The sequence below is a fragment of the Heteronotia binoei genome, chromosome 6, assembly GCF_032191835.1.
Source record: "Heteronotia binoei isolate CCM8104 ecotype False Entrance Well chromosome 6, APGP_CSIRO_Hbin_v1, whole genome shotgun sequence".
In the NCBI taxonomy this organism is placed as follows: Eukaryota; Metazoa; Chordata; class Lepidosauria; order Squamata; family Gekkonidae; genus Heteronotia; species Heteronotia binoei.
Genome location: NC_083228.1, coordinates 7710151 through 7724851, shown reverse-complemented (window position 1 = coordinate 7724851; position 14701 = coordinate 7710151). Strand labels below are relative to the sequence as shown.

General features: G+C 49.0%; 1 protein-coding gene across 1 annotated transcript in view; it reads left to right on the top strand.

The window, feature by feature from the left end:
* Window positions 1-14701, top strand: part of WASHC2C (WASH complex subunit 2C) — a 64878-nt gene that overhangs the window by 37270 nt on the left and 12907 nt on the right. The window contains exons 16-22 of the mRNA XM_060240970.1: window positions 1133-1225; window positions 4643-4741; window positions 6487-6576; window positions 8116-8255; window positions 9809-9920; window positions 12071-12235; window positions 14271-14387. Coding sequence (XP_060096953.1) covers window positions 1133-1225; window positions 4643-4741; window positions 6487-6576; window positions 8116-8255; window positions 9809-9920; window positions 12071-12235; window positions 14271-14387 — 816 coding nt within the window. The remainder of the gene's footprint in view (window positions 1-1132; window positions 1226-4642; window positions 4742-6486; window positions 6577-8115; window positions 8256-9808; window positions 9921-12070; window positions 12236-14270; window positions 14388-14701) is intronic.

Below are 14701 nucleotides of genomic sequence, written 5' to 3'. Positions count from 1 at the left end.
AGAAGCAAGACCTCACCTGGAGTCTTGTGTTCAGTTTTGGGCACCACATTTTGAGAAGGATATAGAGAAGCTGGAATGGGTCCAAGGAGGGCGATGAAGATGGTGAGGGGTCTGGAGACCAAGTCCTGTGAGGAAAGGTTGAAGGAGCTGGGCCTGTTCAGCCTGGAGAGGAGGAGGCTGAGAGATGATATGATCACCATCTTCGAGTCCTTGAAGGGCTGTCATCTAGAGTAGGGTGTGGATTTGTTTTCTGTGACCCAGGAAAGTAGGACCAGAACCAATGGGTTGAAATTAAATCAGAAGAGTTTCCGGCTCAACATTAGGAAGAACTTCCTGAATGTTAGAGCGATTCCTCAGTGGAACAGGATTCCTTGGGAGGTGGTAGGCTCTTCTTCCTTGGAGGTTTTTAAACAGTGGCTAGATGGCCATCTGACAGCGATGAAGATCCTGTGAATTTAGGGGGAGGTGTTTGTGAATTTCCTGCACTGTGCAGGGGGTTGAACTAGATGACCCTGGAGGTCCCTTCCAACTCTATGATTCTAAGTTTATAAAACTGTGCATGGGTGGAGAAAGGAGACAGAGCTTTCTCTTCCTCTTATAGCATTTATACCCTTCCTTTCCTTGTGCTTCTAGGCAATTTGTACCACATGGGCTCCCTCCCCTCCCTGAACCCTGCACCTCTCCCAGGCTCCACCCACAAATCTCCAGGAATTTTCCAACCCTGAGTTGACAATTGTATTTGGGAAACAGAATGTTGGGTTAGATGAACCACTGATCTGATCCGGCGGGGGGCAGGGGGGTGCAGACGAAAGCTTATGGCCAGAATTAAACTTCATTGGTCTTAAAGTTGCCACTGGACTCAAACTTGGTTCTGTTGCTTCGAACCAACACAGTGACCCATTTGAATCTCTCTTTAAACCGTCCCCCCCCCCACACACACATTACAATATCCTGCTAGATGCAGAACTCACAAGTCATGGGTAGTGTTAGTCCTGGCTTTTCACTACCGCCTTTTTGGGAGGGGGGCAAAAGAAGGCTTTGCAGTGGACGACAGTAACTACGGGGGTCTGCTCACCGTGTCTTGCAAAACTTTTAACGGTTGGCCTCTGTTTCTCTCATGCTTGCATCTCAGAGTCAGCCGCCACCTGCTCAGAGCTTCAAGCCGTTGACTCCAACTGTCCCCAGAGACCTCAAGAGCTTGTTCTCCGATGAGGAAGATTCTGAAGTGAGTTTGTAACTGAACCATTCGATGCTGCCCAATTGCCTTCGCTAGAAACCCCTGTGCACAGTTGACTTGCTCAGGTTTTTAGTCAGCAGCTATGACTGAGTCTGTGTTTGAATATTTTAAAGTTCTAAAAGAGGTTTTTTTTTTTGAAAGTCAGCTTTTTATTGTAACAGGAACTTGAGTTGATAAGGCATTTTCCTGGTATATTTTAAGTTTGGGTATACCTGAACTCACACCCCTAATTTTTAACCCTTCAGTTCAGTCTGCTTTTCTGGCTGAGTCTTAAAGCAGGTTGCGTGGTATAAAACAGTGCAGTCCAGTAGCAAAAGAAGTAATACACAATGTAGTCAGACTGGTAGTTTGAGGGTAACACATACCCACATGGCACACAACAATGATGGAGGTCGATCTTTTAAGTGTCTGTCATGTTTGTGTTTATCGCCACAAAAATTAAGCTTTATCTATCCTATCTTGTTGCTTTATTGCTGGAAAGAATGTGGTAAACTAGGTACTTACTTACATTGCTGGTGGGTGTGCAAACGGGTAGAGGAATTTTGGCAGCAAATTTTATTTATTTATTACATTTGACTTATATCCCGCCCTCTCCGCAAGCGGACTCAGGGCGGCTCACAGTATCATTTACACAGTTAAACTAACAAAATATATAAAACCATAATTTACATTTCCCAGTTTAAAACATATTACAATTTTTAAAACCATTATATAGTGCTGAATCCATACATTATAGGCGGCATAAAAATTCCAAGCAGTGATCACCGGCATTCTGTGATGTCCGGTGGCAGCCATCTTTTCGTCAAGCATCAAGGGCCTGCTTGAACAACTCGGTCTTACAGGCCCTGCGGAACGCAGACAGATCCCGCAGGGCCCGTACGGCTTCTGGAAGGGCATTCCAAAGCTCTGGTGCTGCCACCGAAAAAGCCCTAGATCTTGTCACGCATAGCCTGGCTTCTTTTGGTCTGGGGACCAAGAGTAGGTTTTTTGCCCCTGAATGCAGTGTTCTCTGGGGGATATATGGAGAAAGGCAGTCCCGTAGATATGCAGGTCCCTGACCATAAAGGGCTTTAAAGGTCAATACCAACACCTTGAAGCGAACTCGGAACACAACAGGTAGCCAGTGCAGCTGTTTCAGCACTGGCTGAATGTGCTCCCATCGTGGCAGCCTCATTAGCAGCCGTGCCACAGCATTCTGCACTAGCTGTAGTCTCCGGGTTTGCGTCAGGGGTAGCCCCATGTAGAGAGCATTGCAGTAATCTATTCTTGAGGTGACCGTAGCATGGATTACCATCGCTAAATCGTTGTGCTCCAGGAAAGGAGCCAGCTGCTGTACCCGCCAAAGATGAAAAAAGGCAGATCTAACAGTGGCTGCTACCTGGGCCTCCATTGTAAGGGAGGACTCAAGGAGCACGCCTAAACTCCTGACCTTAGGGACCGGTGTTAATGGCACCCCATCAAGAGTCGGCAGATGGATCTCTCCCCTTGGACCACCCCGACTCAGGTAGAGAACCTCCGTCTTTGTCGGATTCAGTTTCAGTCGACTCAGCCTGAGCCAAGATGCCACGGCTTGTAGAGCCAGGTCTAGATTTTCCGGGGTACAGTCGGTCTGGCCACCCATCAATAGATAAAGCTGGGTGTCATCCGCATATTGATGACAGCCCAGTCCATACCTCCTGACAATCTGGGCAAGGGGGCGCATATAGATATTAAATAGCATCGGGGATAGGACCACTCCCTGTGGCACCCCACAACTAAGAGAGTGCCTCTGGGATACTTCCTCCCCAATCACCACCCTTTGTCCCCGATCTTGGAGAAAAGAGGTCAGCCACTGTGAGGCAGATCCCTGAATCCCCGCATCGGCAGATCCCTGAATCCCCACATCAGGAATGTACGTACATTACATCATATATGGTGCCTCTCTCGGGAAAGTTAATGGTCTTAAATTACTGGGGAGACAAAAAAATTCCATCAATAGGAAAAGATCTTATAGCTTTACTGTGTTCTGCAGCTAAAGCTCTTTTTGCACTCTCTTGGAAGTCTGATCATATACCCACAATCACTGAATGGCTCCGAAATCTATGCCATGTATGTGTAATGGATAGCTTCAAATACTAACGAAGCCGAAACTGGGAGGTATACCTCTAATTTTGAAGCATTATGGTCCTCTTTTTATAAACTTGTTTTTCAAATCAAGAAACCCTCACACGGTTGTCTGATATTGTAAAAACTTGTGTTCCTTATTTGTATTGTTATGGCATATATAGTTTAGTTACAGAAGGTAAATTTATTTAAGAATATACAAAGGATTTTTCTCTTTTTTGCTGTAATCTTTAGTATGTTGCTTCACAGGCGGTTACGTAGCCATATCCCACTGGCAGCGTATTTAGTACAGCTGTTGTTCTTTGGCTTGTTTATTTCAATAAAATTTGGTTTAAAGGTGCAAGTTTTCAGATCTTCCCACCTACATCAATGCCATTTTCTAGGGCTCCCCCCTATTTGCCCTTCTAATTGAGGTTCTTTAGACTTTAAAAAAAATCAGTGCCAGATTGGGGGGGCTCACCTGGCAAGGCCTTCCCCACCCTTGTGCACATTCTGCCCAACTCTCAGTGGTTTGGGGATAGAAAGAGTCATGTTTGTCAGGTGCATGGGAGAGAAAGAGAAAGTGAGTGCCAAGAAGGAGGAGAGAAACAGAGGGACAAGTGGGGGGAGGGGGCAAAGTATTGAACTGAGTTTATATTTGCACTGAGATTTGTGTGGATCGTTAGAGAGGCAGCGGAATTGTGTGCCGGTGAGGTGGGCTCTTCCCCAGCCAAGCTGAGTGGGCAGCTGCAAAGATTAAGGCACATCTATGTTTCTGCGATGTTTTAATGTTTTTAACTGTGTAAAATGCTTAAACTTAATATTTTTATGTTAGATTTTATGTGCTGTGAGCCGCCCTGAGCCACCTTGGTGGGAAGGGCCGGATATAAATCATAAATAAACTAAACTAAAAAAAAAAAAAAAAGGATGGCAGGACCGGGAACCCTTTTGATCCCCTGGGATGTTTCTAGAAGGGTCGGTGGCCGGAAGCCAGCATGTCGCAGCGGTTAAAGTGCTGGGCTGAGATCGAATCCCTACGCTGCCATGCAAGTTTGCTCGTTTCTCTTGGGCCAGTCACATGGTCTCGACCGAAGCTACCTCTCAGGAAACCAGAGGCTGAGAACGTGTGACTGGGCCAAGCTGTGTCTTAGAAAAGCTTTGAGGTCCATTCGGGAGAATGGAGTAAACCAATCGACCTTTGCCAGTCCCCCTCCCCCCCCTAAGCCTCCAGCAATTGGGCATTGGTCCCTGTCTTTGGGTGCTTCTGAATAAAAAAAGAAAAGCTCCTTGGAAGTTCGTAACCGATTTCTTTCCATCCTGCAGGATCTGTTTTCTTCCAGCCGACCTTCAAAAAGCTCGAGCTTCCCCAGCAAAGGCGCAACGAAAGCACCACTCTCTCTGTTTGAGGATGAGGACGAAGAGGTGAGGGTTGCCTGAGAGCAGCCAGCTAGATTCCGAATCCAGTGGCGCCTTTTTTGGGTATACCTGAAAGCAGCTGGGTTTCCTTCCACATGAGGGGAAGCCTTGGTCCTGAGCATTTGCCCCCCTCCTTGCCGGCAGTATCTGCAGGGCCCCACGGACTTGCCAGGCCAGATCAGTGGGAGAATTTGGCTTTACTTGGATGGACTTCGTGGCGGATCTGCTACCTGGTCTCCTCAATCCAAGAGATGTTTTGTCCGAAAGAATTGTTCCAAGAGTAAAAACCTCGGGAAGGGTCGCCAGAACTGATTCAGCAAGGAGTGGAGGGGCCAGGGCGCAGTGGTAAGCCTCCAGCAAGTTTGGTGTAGTGGTTAAGTGTGCAGACTCTTATCTGGGAGAACCGGGTTTGATTCCCCACTCCTCCACTTGCACCTGCTGGAATGGCCTTGGGTCAGCCATAGCCCTGGCAGAGGTTGTCCTTGAAAGGGCAGCTGCTGTGAGACCCCTCTCAGCCCCTCCCACCTCACAGGGTGTCTGTTGTGGGGGAGGAAGGGAAAGGAGATTGTGAGCCGCTCTGAGACTCTTCGTAGTGGAGGGCGGGATATAAATCCAATATCTTCTTATCTTCTGGTAGAGCAGCTGCTCGACATGCAGAAGGTCCCCGGTTCAATCCCTGGCATCTCCACATAGAAGGTGAAAGACTCTGGAGAGCCTCTGCCAGTCTGAGTAGACAGTACTGACCTTGATGGACCAAGGGGGTCTGATTCAGGATAAGGCAGCTTTGTGTCTTCAAATAAACCCCTCAAAAGCCTTCTCAAAGATATTTGTTTCTGATGTCAGAAGGCTGCAATGACAAATCAACCCCACCCCCCCACCCCTTCCCGAGGTAGGGAGATTCAGAGTCTGCAGTCAGGAATGCCTCAGGAATGTGCCCACTTGAGTGTCTGCTAGCCATATTTGTGCCAGGAGAGGTTTCCACAGCTGGGCCCCGGCATGTTCAGAGGACTCAAGGGAGTTGATGGGGTGGTCCTTCATTAGCAAGGACAAAGCTGGAAGCTTGCACATGGAGTGTTTTTGTCTGCTCCTCCCTCCCACTACCCCCTCTCTCTTTTGATGCTATTTAAATTGGAGAATATTGGGGAAAGGGACAGTGGCTCAGTGGTAGAGCAGCTGCTTGGTAAGCAGAAGGTCCCAGGTTCAGTCCCCGGCATCTCCAACTAGGCAAATAGGCGTGAAAAACCTCAGCTTGAGACCCTGAGAGACACTGCCAGTCTGAGTAGACAATACTGACTTTGGGAGGGACGGTGGCTCAGTGATAGAGCATCTGCTTGGTAAGCAGACGGTCCCAGGTTCAGTCCCTGGTATCTCCAACTAAAAAGGGTCCAGGCAAGTAGTCATGAAAAACCTCAGCTTGAGACCCTTAGAGACGCTGCCAGTCTGAGTAGACAATACTGACTTTGGGAGGGACGGTGGCTCAGAGGTAGAGCATCTGCTTGGTAAGCAGAAGGTCCCAGGTTCAATCCCTGGCATCTCCAACTAAAAAGGGTCCAGGCAAGTAGGCGTGAAAAACCACAGCTTGAGACCCTGGAGAGCTTCTGCCAGTCTGACTAGACAGTACCGACTTTGATGGACCGAGGGTCTGATTCAGTAGAAGGCAGCTTCATAGGTTCATATTTCCGTTTCCCCATAAAACTGACGTGGCTGAGTGTTGCAGCAAAGTAGATTCTTCTTCTCTCCATGCCTCTTAGGAACTCTTTGGGTCTTTGCCTGGGAAGACGCCCGTGTCCAAACCGCCCCCGGAGAAAGCGTCCCGTCTGCTCTTCAGCAGCGATGAAGAGGTACCAAGTCCAAAGGTTACCGACGAACAAACGGCCGGCTTTGCTGTTCTCAGCTAACTGAAGCAGATGGGGTTGCATGCCCGGTCTCATTCAGCGTTGGAGCTGGCATGTGCCGGATGCACGTTTCGGGTGCTGTGCTTCAGAGATTGTGTTTCTCCCAGCAGTCTTTCTCCTGAGCTGCCAGGAAAGGCAGGGGTCACATCTGGGTCAGCAACACTGCTTTGCTATGGACAGAGGGGGTGGGGGGAGTACCCAGCTTCCCAGCTCTGCCCTGCTGACAGTTGAGCTCGCCCAAAGAGTCTCGCGTGCATTTTTTTGGCAGCTGCCTTATCCTTTGCCCTCGCTTGAGGGGAGATGGGTAACCTCTTTGTGGAAGAAGCAACCAAATGCCCTGCTCATGGTCACCATGCTTTTCCTTCTGTTTTCTTGTTGTGCATCTGCCAAGCAGAACCTCCATATTCAGAGGCCCTGTGAACAAGAATCCCAGAGCAACGTCAGGGGAATGCCTTGGTCTCTACGCCTTGCTTTTGGCCCTCCAGAGGAACTGGCTGGCCATCATGTGAGACAGGATGCTGGACTAGGTGGACCACTGGCTGATCCAGCAAGGCTCTTATGTTCTTCTGAAAGCCTTGGTCTCTCTGCCCAGTTGCTGGCCCTCCAGAGGAGCTGAATGGCCCCTGTGTGAGACAGGATGCTGGACTAGATGGACCAGTGGTGTGATCCAGCAGGGCTCTTCTGAGGTTCTTATGAAGGCCTTGGCCTCTATGCCCTGTTGCTGACCATCCAGAGGATCTGGTTGGCCACTGTGTAGGACAGGATGTTGGCCTAAATGGACCACTGGTCTGATCCAGAAGGGCTCTTCTGATGTTCTTATGAAGACCTCAGCCTCTCTGCCCTCTTGTTGGCCCTCCAGAGGAACTGGTTGGCCACTGTGGGAGACAGGAGGCTGGACTAGATGGACCATTGGCTCAATCCAGCAGGGTTCTTCTGGTGTTCATATGAAGGCCTCAGCCTCTGTGCCCTGTTGTTGGCCCTCCAGAGGAACTGGCTGCCCACTATGTGAGACAGGAGGCTGGACAAGAAGGACTGATCCAGCAGGGCTCTTCTTAGGTTCTTAAGAATGCCTTAGCCTCTACGCCTTGTTGTTGGCTGTCCAGAGGAATTGGTTGGCCCCTGTGTGAGGCAGGATGCTGGACTAGATGAATCTCACTGGTCTGATCCTGCAGGGCTCTTCTGATGGTTTGCTGAAGGCCTCACACTCTGCCGTGTTGTTAGCCCTCCCAGGGCAAGTTGGGTTTGGGGAGCCCAGTGCTGCTGCTCTGGGGGAAGTTCTGCCTTGTCTTCTTTTTCTTGGGTGTTGTGACATACCAACCCTGCCCCCTCCACCTGGACACGTCCTTGTCATGATCTCTGTCACATTGTGGGGCAAGATGAGCCACTCTTTTGCCCTCTACTGTGCTATTGTTGCCACCATCTTCGGTCAAACGTGATATGCTGTCTAAAAGGCAATAATGGTAGGATGGATTTCTTTATTTCCAGGACCACTGGAATCCTTCTGCCGCAGTCAAACCTGCTTCTGAAGGCAGCCAAAAAAAGGAAGCTATGAAGGCTGCCATCCCCGTAAACAAGAAGAGCCTTTTTGAGGAAGAGGAGGATCTGTTTGCTCTCACTAAAGACAGGTGATGCGTCTGGGATCTGATATCTCATGGGCTTGCCGGGTCTGTTTCAGCAGCATCTAATGGGGCACGAATTTGACAGCGCATTTTTTACCTTTTAACTGAAAAGAGTGAAGGTCTCATGGCATAAATTGGTGCGCCATTCTTTGCTGTTCTCAGCTAGCTGAAACAGATGTCATTTCATGGTCTGATCCAACAGGGATCTTCTGATGTTCTTCAGAAGGCCTCGGCCTCTATGTCCTCTTAGCCCTCCAGAGGAACTGGTTGGCCTCTGTGTGAGATGGGATGCTGGACTAGATGGAGGGTCTGATCCAGCAGGGCTCTTCTCATGTTCTAATGAAGGCCTTGGCCTCTATGCCCTGTTGTTGGACCTCCAGAGGAACTGGCTGGCCACTGTGTGACACGATGCTGGACTAGAAGGACCACTGGTCTGATCCAGCAGGGCTCTTCTCATGTTCTTCTGAAGGTCTTGGTCTCTATGCCCTGTTGTTAGCCCTCCAGAGGAACTGGTGGGCCGCTGTGTGAGACAAGATGCTGGATTAGAAGGACCACTGGTCTGATCCAGCAGGGCTCTTCTCATGTTCTTCTGAAGGTCGTGGCCTCTATGCCCTGTTGTTGGACCTCCAGAGGAACTGGCTGGCCACTGTGTGTGACACGATGCTGGACTAGAAGGACCACTGGTCTGATCCAGCAGGGCTCTTCTCATGATCTTCTGAAGGTCTTGGCCTCTATGCCCTGTTGTTGGACCTCCAGAGGAACTGGCTGGCCACTGTGTGTGACACGATGCTGGACTAGAAGGACCACTGGTCTGATCCAGCAGGGCTCTTCTGATGTTCTTCTGAAGGCTAGCAGGGGTCTTCTGGTGTTCTTATGAAAACCTCAGCTCCAGGGGCTGTCAGACTTGGAACTTCAAAGTAAACGGACCATAATTTGTAGCAGCTTAATCCATTTATTTGTTGTCTTGGATAGAGACGGATTGAGATTGATACATTTTTGCAGCAGCACATGCCATTTTAACCTCTAACATCAAAAGCTAAACAATAAACCCATTCTCACACTTTGGAGAAGCAATAGCCGGTTCCCAGGCCCCCTTATCTCTTTCTCAAGGAAGGAACCCCGCTGGTTACCTTGAGGCTCACTCTCTTCAAAGAGCTGTTACATTCGTTAGTGCTATGCTAGGCATTTCCCAGGGGAGTTAGTAACTGTTGCGAAAGTGTTTGAAATGCAAGGCTTTATTCACATGGCTAGCAGAGGCACCCAAAATGGAGTTAGTCAGGGCAAGGGAACATGGACAGTCTAAAGCATATCAAAACAGGTAAGTTACAATGTCTGACAGGGGCTGCTGGTGATCTATCCAAGACTTTTCATCAGGAGGGGGCTTTTTCTGGTGGGCTTGCACTTCCACAGTTCAGCTGTAGGGGCGCTCTCGTTGAAGGGCAAGTAATGTGCAACCAGGCAGCTGACATGTCTAGAACTAAAGGGTGCTAATATTTGATACCTTCGTTATATGAACTGACTTTGTGTGTGTGTGTGGCTTTTTTTTTTTTTTGCTGCAGTGAAAAAAAACCTCAGAAAGCTGCTCTCCTGTTTGAAGAAGACGCTATAAATGGAGACTCTCTCTTTGACTTCCAGCCGTCCCCCCTCCCATCCAGCGTTCAAGCAGTGACGGTACTTAGAACTCAAATATTTAATACTCAGGACTGAGGCAACCCTTCTCCAGAAGCTTAGCTGCCCCATTCATCAGGCTTTTCCTCGTCTTCCACCAATCAGGGAATGGGGTGACCTCCTCTGTTGATCACATGCCCTGTTGAAGAAAGATCTGGCGTAATCCCACGCTATCTGTGTGTTTTATCCATGCATGAACATAAGAGAAGCCATGTTGGATCAGGCCAATGGCCCATCCAGTACAACTCTCTGTGTCACACAGTGATCAATACACATACATGCACACACACACTTTGGCTAATAGCCACTGATGGACCTCTGCTCCATATTTTTATCCAATCCCCTCTTGAAGCTGGCTATGCTTGCAGCCGCCGCCACCTCCTGTGGCAGTGAATTCCACATGTTAATCACCCTTTGGGTGAAGAACTACTTCCTTTTATCCGTTGTAACCCGACTGCTCAGCAATTTAATTGAATGCTCATGAGTTCTTGTATTGTGAGAAAGGGAGAAAAGTACTTCTTTCTCTACTTTCTCCATCCCATGCATAATCTTGTAAACCTCTGTCATGTCACCCCGCAGTCGATGTTTCTCCAAGCTTAAAGAGACCCAAGCATTTTAACCTTTCTTCATAGGGAAACTGTTCCAAACCTGTAATCATTCTAGTTGCCCTTTATACTTAATGAATAAGAAGGCCAGGAGGTTACACACTCTTCCCATTGTATAAATTTACACACTGGGAAGCCCACTGAAGATTGGGGATCAGTTTATAAACTGGAAAGAGCGTGTAGCTTCCTTGCGTTGGGAAGTCCTGAACAAAATGTAAGCCTGCAAATGCATTGCCTTGTTGTGGAAGGAATCTTCCAGGGGATAATTCCTTATTAAAAAAGGTAAAGGGAGCACTCCCTGGAGAAGATCCTGAACAACAGCAAAAAGTCCCCAGTTGTTTCCGACTCTGAGGTGACATTGCATCATGACGTTTTCACGGCAGACTTTTTACGGGGTGGTTTGCCCTTGCCTTCCCCAGTCATGTACACGCTCCCCCCCCCCAGCAAGCTGGGGATTCATTTTACTGACCTCGGAAGGCTGAGTCAACCTGGAGCCGGCTACCTGAACCCAGCTTCCACTGGGATCGAACTCAGGTCGTGAGCAGAGAGTTTGGACTGCAGTTTTAAGAGCCCCGTGGTGCAGAGTGGTAAAGCTGCAGTACTGCAGTCGGAGCCCTCTGCTCACAACCTGAGTTCGATCCCAGCGGAAGCTGGGTTCAGGTAGCTGGCTCCAGGTTGACTCAGCCTTCCATCCTTCCGAGGTCGGTCAAATGAGTACCCAGCTTGCTGGGGGGAAAGTGTAGATGACTGGGGAAGGCAATGGCAAGCCACCCCATAAAAAAGTCTGCCGTGGAAACATTGTGAAAGCAACGTCACCCCAGAGTCAGAAATGACTGGTGCTTGCACAGGGGGACTACCTTTACCGTTTTACTGCAGTTTTACCACTCCTTATACAATCTCTTACTGTAGGGCAACAGAGTTTTAATTTCGCTGGCACAGTCAGAATGTTGAACTTTCTCAAATCCTTCTTATGTGAATCGGTGACATTTTCTGCTGTGCCACTGTCGGCTAAACCTAAATTCCTGCTGGCCCCCATAGTTGTGGTCTGCCTTCATCTCTTCCAGTGCTGATTGTCAAGTCGGCAGATTCAATAACGAGTCCTTGTTGATAACAAAGTAGCTAGTTTATCGATAACATAGCTCTCGACTACAGGGAGATTGAAAGACTAAAGATCATACAGTAGAATGCAATCATATAAGGTACACTTCAAAGGGATTCTTGAGGGAGGGGGACTATGCAGGGCACATTCACACATTGATGTTACAATTTCATTCTCAGACCTGCTTTGGCCTTGAGCGTCTCTTTGGCTCCAACCTCCCCCGATGCCCGGCCTGAGAAGGCTCTATAATCTCTTTCACATATTCCCATTTCAAAGCACAACTACATAACAAAGGAAAGGGGGGGTGAGGAGAGTTCAAGCTAGCAGCATTGGCATACAGTATGGTTTTACCCAGGATGCTTCTCTCCTGAACCAAAGATTGAGTGCAGGCTTGACCAGAGTTAAAGCAGACTTGACACTGATATAAGGATGCTTTGTTAATTTTATAGGGGAAAGGGCCTCCTCCTGACCCCTCGCCTCTTGGTGATCAGACGGATTTGCTGGAAACATCGCAGAAGAAACAGGAGAAGGAGAAGACCAGACCTTTGGATGAACCTGGAGCATTCCTTCCGGCTGGTTCTGGAGGAGATCTAGGAGAGCAGGAAAAGGAGAAAGTGAGGACAACCTGTTTGAAAGAAATCCCTGTAGGATGTTCCTGTGGAATAACCTGCTCCGTGACTAGAAGGGAGGGTGGTGTTGGGATGAAGCCTTGGGCTGAAATGCCAGCTTAGGCTAATTGCCTTGCCCAAAGCCAGGCTTTCTCCACTAGGCATCACCTACCATTTGCGGCTCTGTCAGTGCCCTGAAGCTTCCAGAGAGCCAGTTTGGTGCAGTGGTTAAGTGTGCGGACTCTTATCTGGGAGAACCGGGTTTGATTCCCCACTCCTCCACTTGCAGCTGCTGGAATGGCCTTGGGTCAGCCATAGCTCTCTTATCTGGGAGAACCGCGTTTGATTCCCCACTCCTCCACTTGCAGCTGCTAGAATGGCCTTGGGTCAGCCATAGCTCTCATAGGAGTTGTCCTTGAAAGGGAAGCTGCTGTGAGAACCCTCTCAGCCCCACCCACCTCACAGGGTGTCTCTTGTGGGGGAGGAAGATATAGGAGATTGTGAGTTGCTCTGAGTCTGATTCAGAGAGAAGGGCAGGTTATAAATCTGCAGCCGTCGTCTTCTGCTTCCTGCTTCGGGATGAGTCTGGTGGCTCAGTGGAAGAGCTGTTCCCTTCAAAGGCTGAAATAGGCCTGGAAAGAACCGTGCCCCTCCCCCCTGTCTTTTTGTTCACAAAACCCCAGTCTGGAATACTGTTGTTGCCTAGGAACAGCCACTAAGGGAATCTGTTTTTTTTAAGCTACAGGCATTCCTTTCATCATTTTGGGATTTTTTAAAACACCCTGATGCATTTTGTCTTAGGTTTCAGATTTCTCTGCAAACCTGGGGCCCTTTTCAGGTTTGTAGAAAGATCTGCCTTGCCTGTTCACTTCTCAAGTCAGCTGATTTAAGCATCCAAAGTTTTGCCACATTTGCTATTAGAATGTAAGATAGGCTTGGTTCAGAGCCATTGTGATGTAGTGGCTAGAGTGTCAGATTGGAATCTGCAGAGACCTGGGTTCAAATCTCCCACTCTGCCATGGAAGCTGGACTGACCTTGGGCCAGTCACACACTCACAGCTTGCCTGTGCACCCCCCAGGAGTTGTTGTGATTAGGATACAATGCAGGAAAGGAGAATGCCCCCCCCCTTGGGGAATAAGAAGGTATAAATGAAGTAAACTAAGATAAAATAAAAATTTAGACTAGCCTAACCCAGGTGTCCGCTTTTGGAGGGGGGGGGGGGTGCTCTGGGTGATGGCACTAATAAAAACATAAGTCGGGAATTAATCTTGGGCGTTGGGCAGCCCTCCAGTCACCAGGTAAGAACCGCCATGTTGCAGAATGTTCATGCAGAGGTCTGGCTGCGTCTGTCGACACTGGTTCTAAAACTTGGCATGTGGAGCAGAGATCCTACCTGGTTTGCACCTGAAGACTCCCTTGAAATGTCTGCCACAGGAGGCAGGGCCAAACGGAACCCTTCGCTCCTCACCCTTCCTGCGAAGGACAGACCGAAGAGGGAATGAAGCCACATGCTTAATAACGAGAGGCCGACTTGCGTACCAGCCCTCCTCACCCTTCTGTGGAATGTCCTTTCATTTGAATGAGGGCAGCCAATAACAACCCCTGTCTTACAGTAGCTCCACCCCTTTTCTGAAAAGCTTGGCGGGTGCCGTGTGAAGTACTTGCAGGGACTGTGATGCCCACAGCACTCTGCTGGTGTAGAACCTGGCCTTCCGTTAGTGCCGGAAATGATCATTTTTCCTGTGTGAATGGCCCGCTGTAATTCAGAGTGTCATTTGGGAAGCTGCTGGACTGCTGATGTGCCGGAAGCGTGCATGTGTCGTCTCCTACCGGCCAGATTCTAGTCATTCTAAGCATTTTTTTATGCAAGTCAGCAAAGGGAAACTCAAAGCAACGTGGTGAATTCTGAGAGGCAGTCAAAACCTTTTCTTCCTCTTCGCCGCAAGTGTAGAATCAGGAAGGCGTTAAGAGTCCTGTTTCCGTCCTGGCTGCTTTGCTGCTGACGAAGCTGGTCGTTTAACCGTGTGTGTTCCTTCTCAGTCCCCCTTGGAGGAAGACGGCCGGAAAAAGACAAAAAGTGTATTCAGCTTGTTTGAGGATGAAGAGAAAGCGGAGGAGGTGGACGCTGGCAAAAGCATCCAGAAGGACATCGAAAAGGTGAGATCTTTGCAGATCAGTTTCTGGGGGCGACGTCTGTTGAGCAGCAGGTTTCCCTCCGGTCAGGGCTTTTTTTTGTAGCAGGAACTCCTTTGCGTATTAGGCCACACCCCCCCTGCTGTAGCCAATCCTCCAAGAGCTTACAGGGCTCTTCGTACAGGGCCTACTGTAAGCTCCAGAAGTATTGGCGTCATTGGGGGTGTGTGGCCTAAGATGCAAAGGAGTTCCTTTTACCTTGAGAGGGTTAATGCTCTCCTAGCTCGAATGCTGACACAAAACCAGTTCTCTTCTGTCTTCCTCGCTGGAGGCATTAT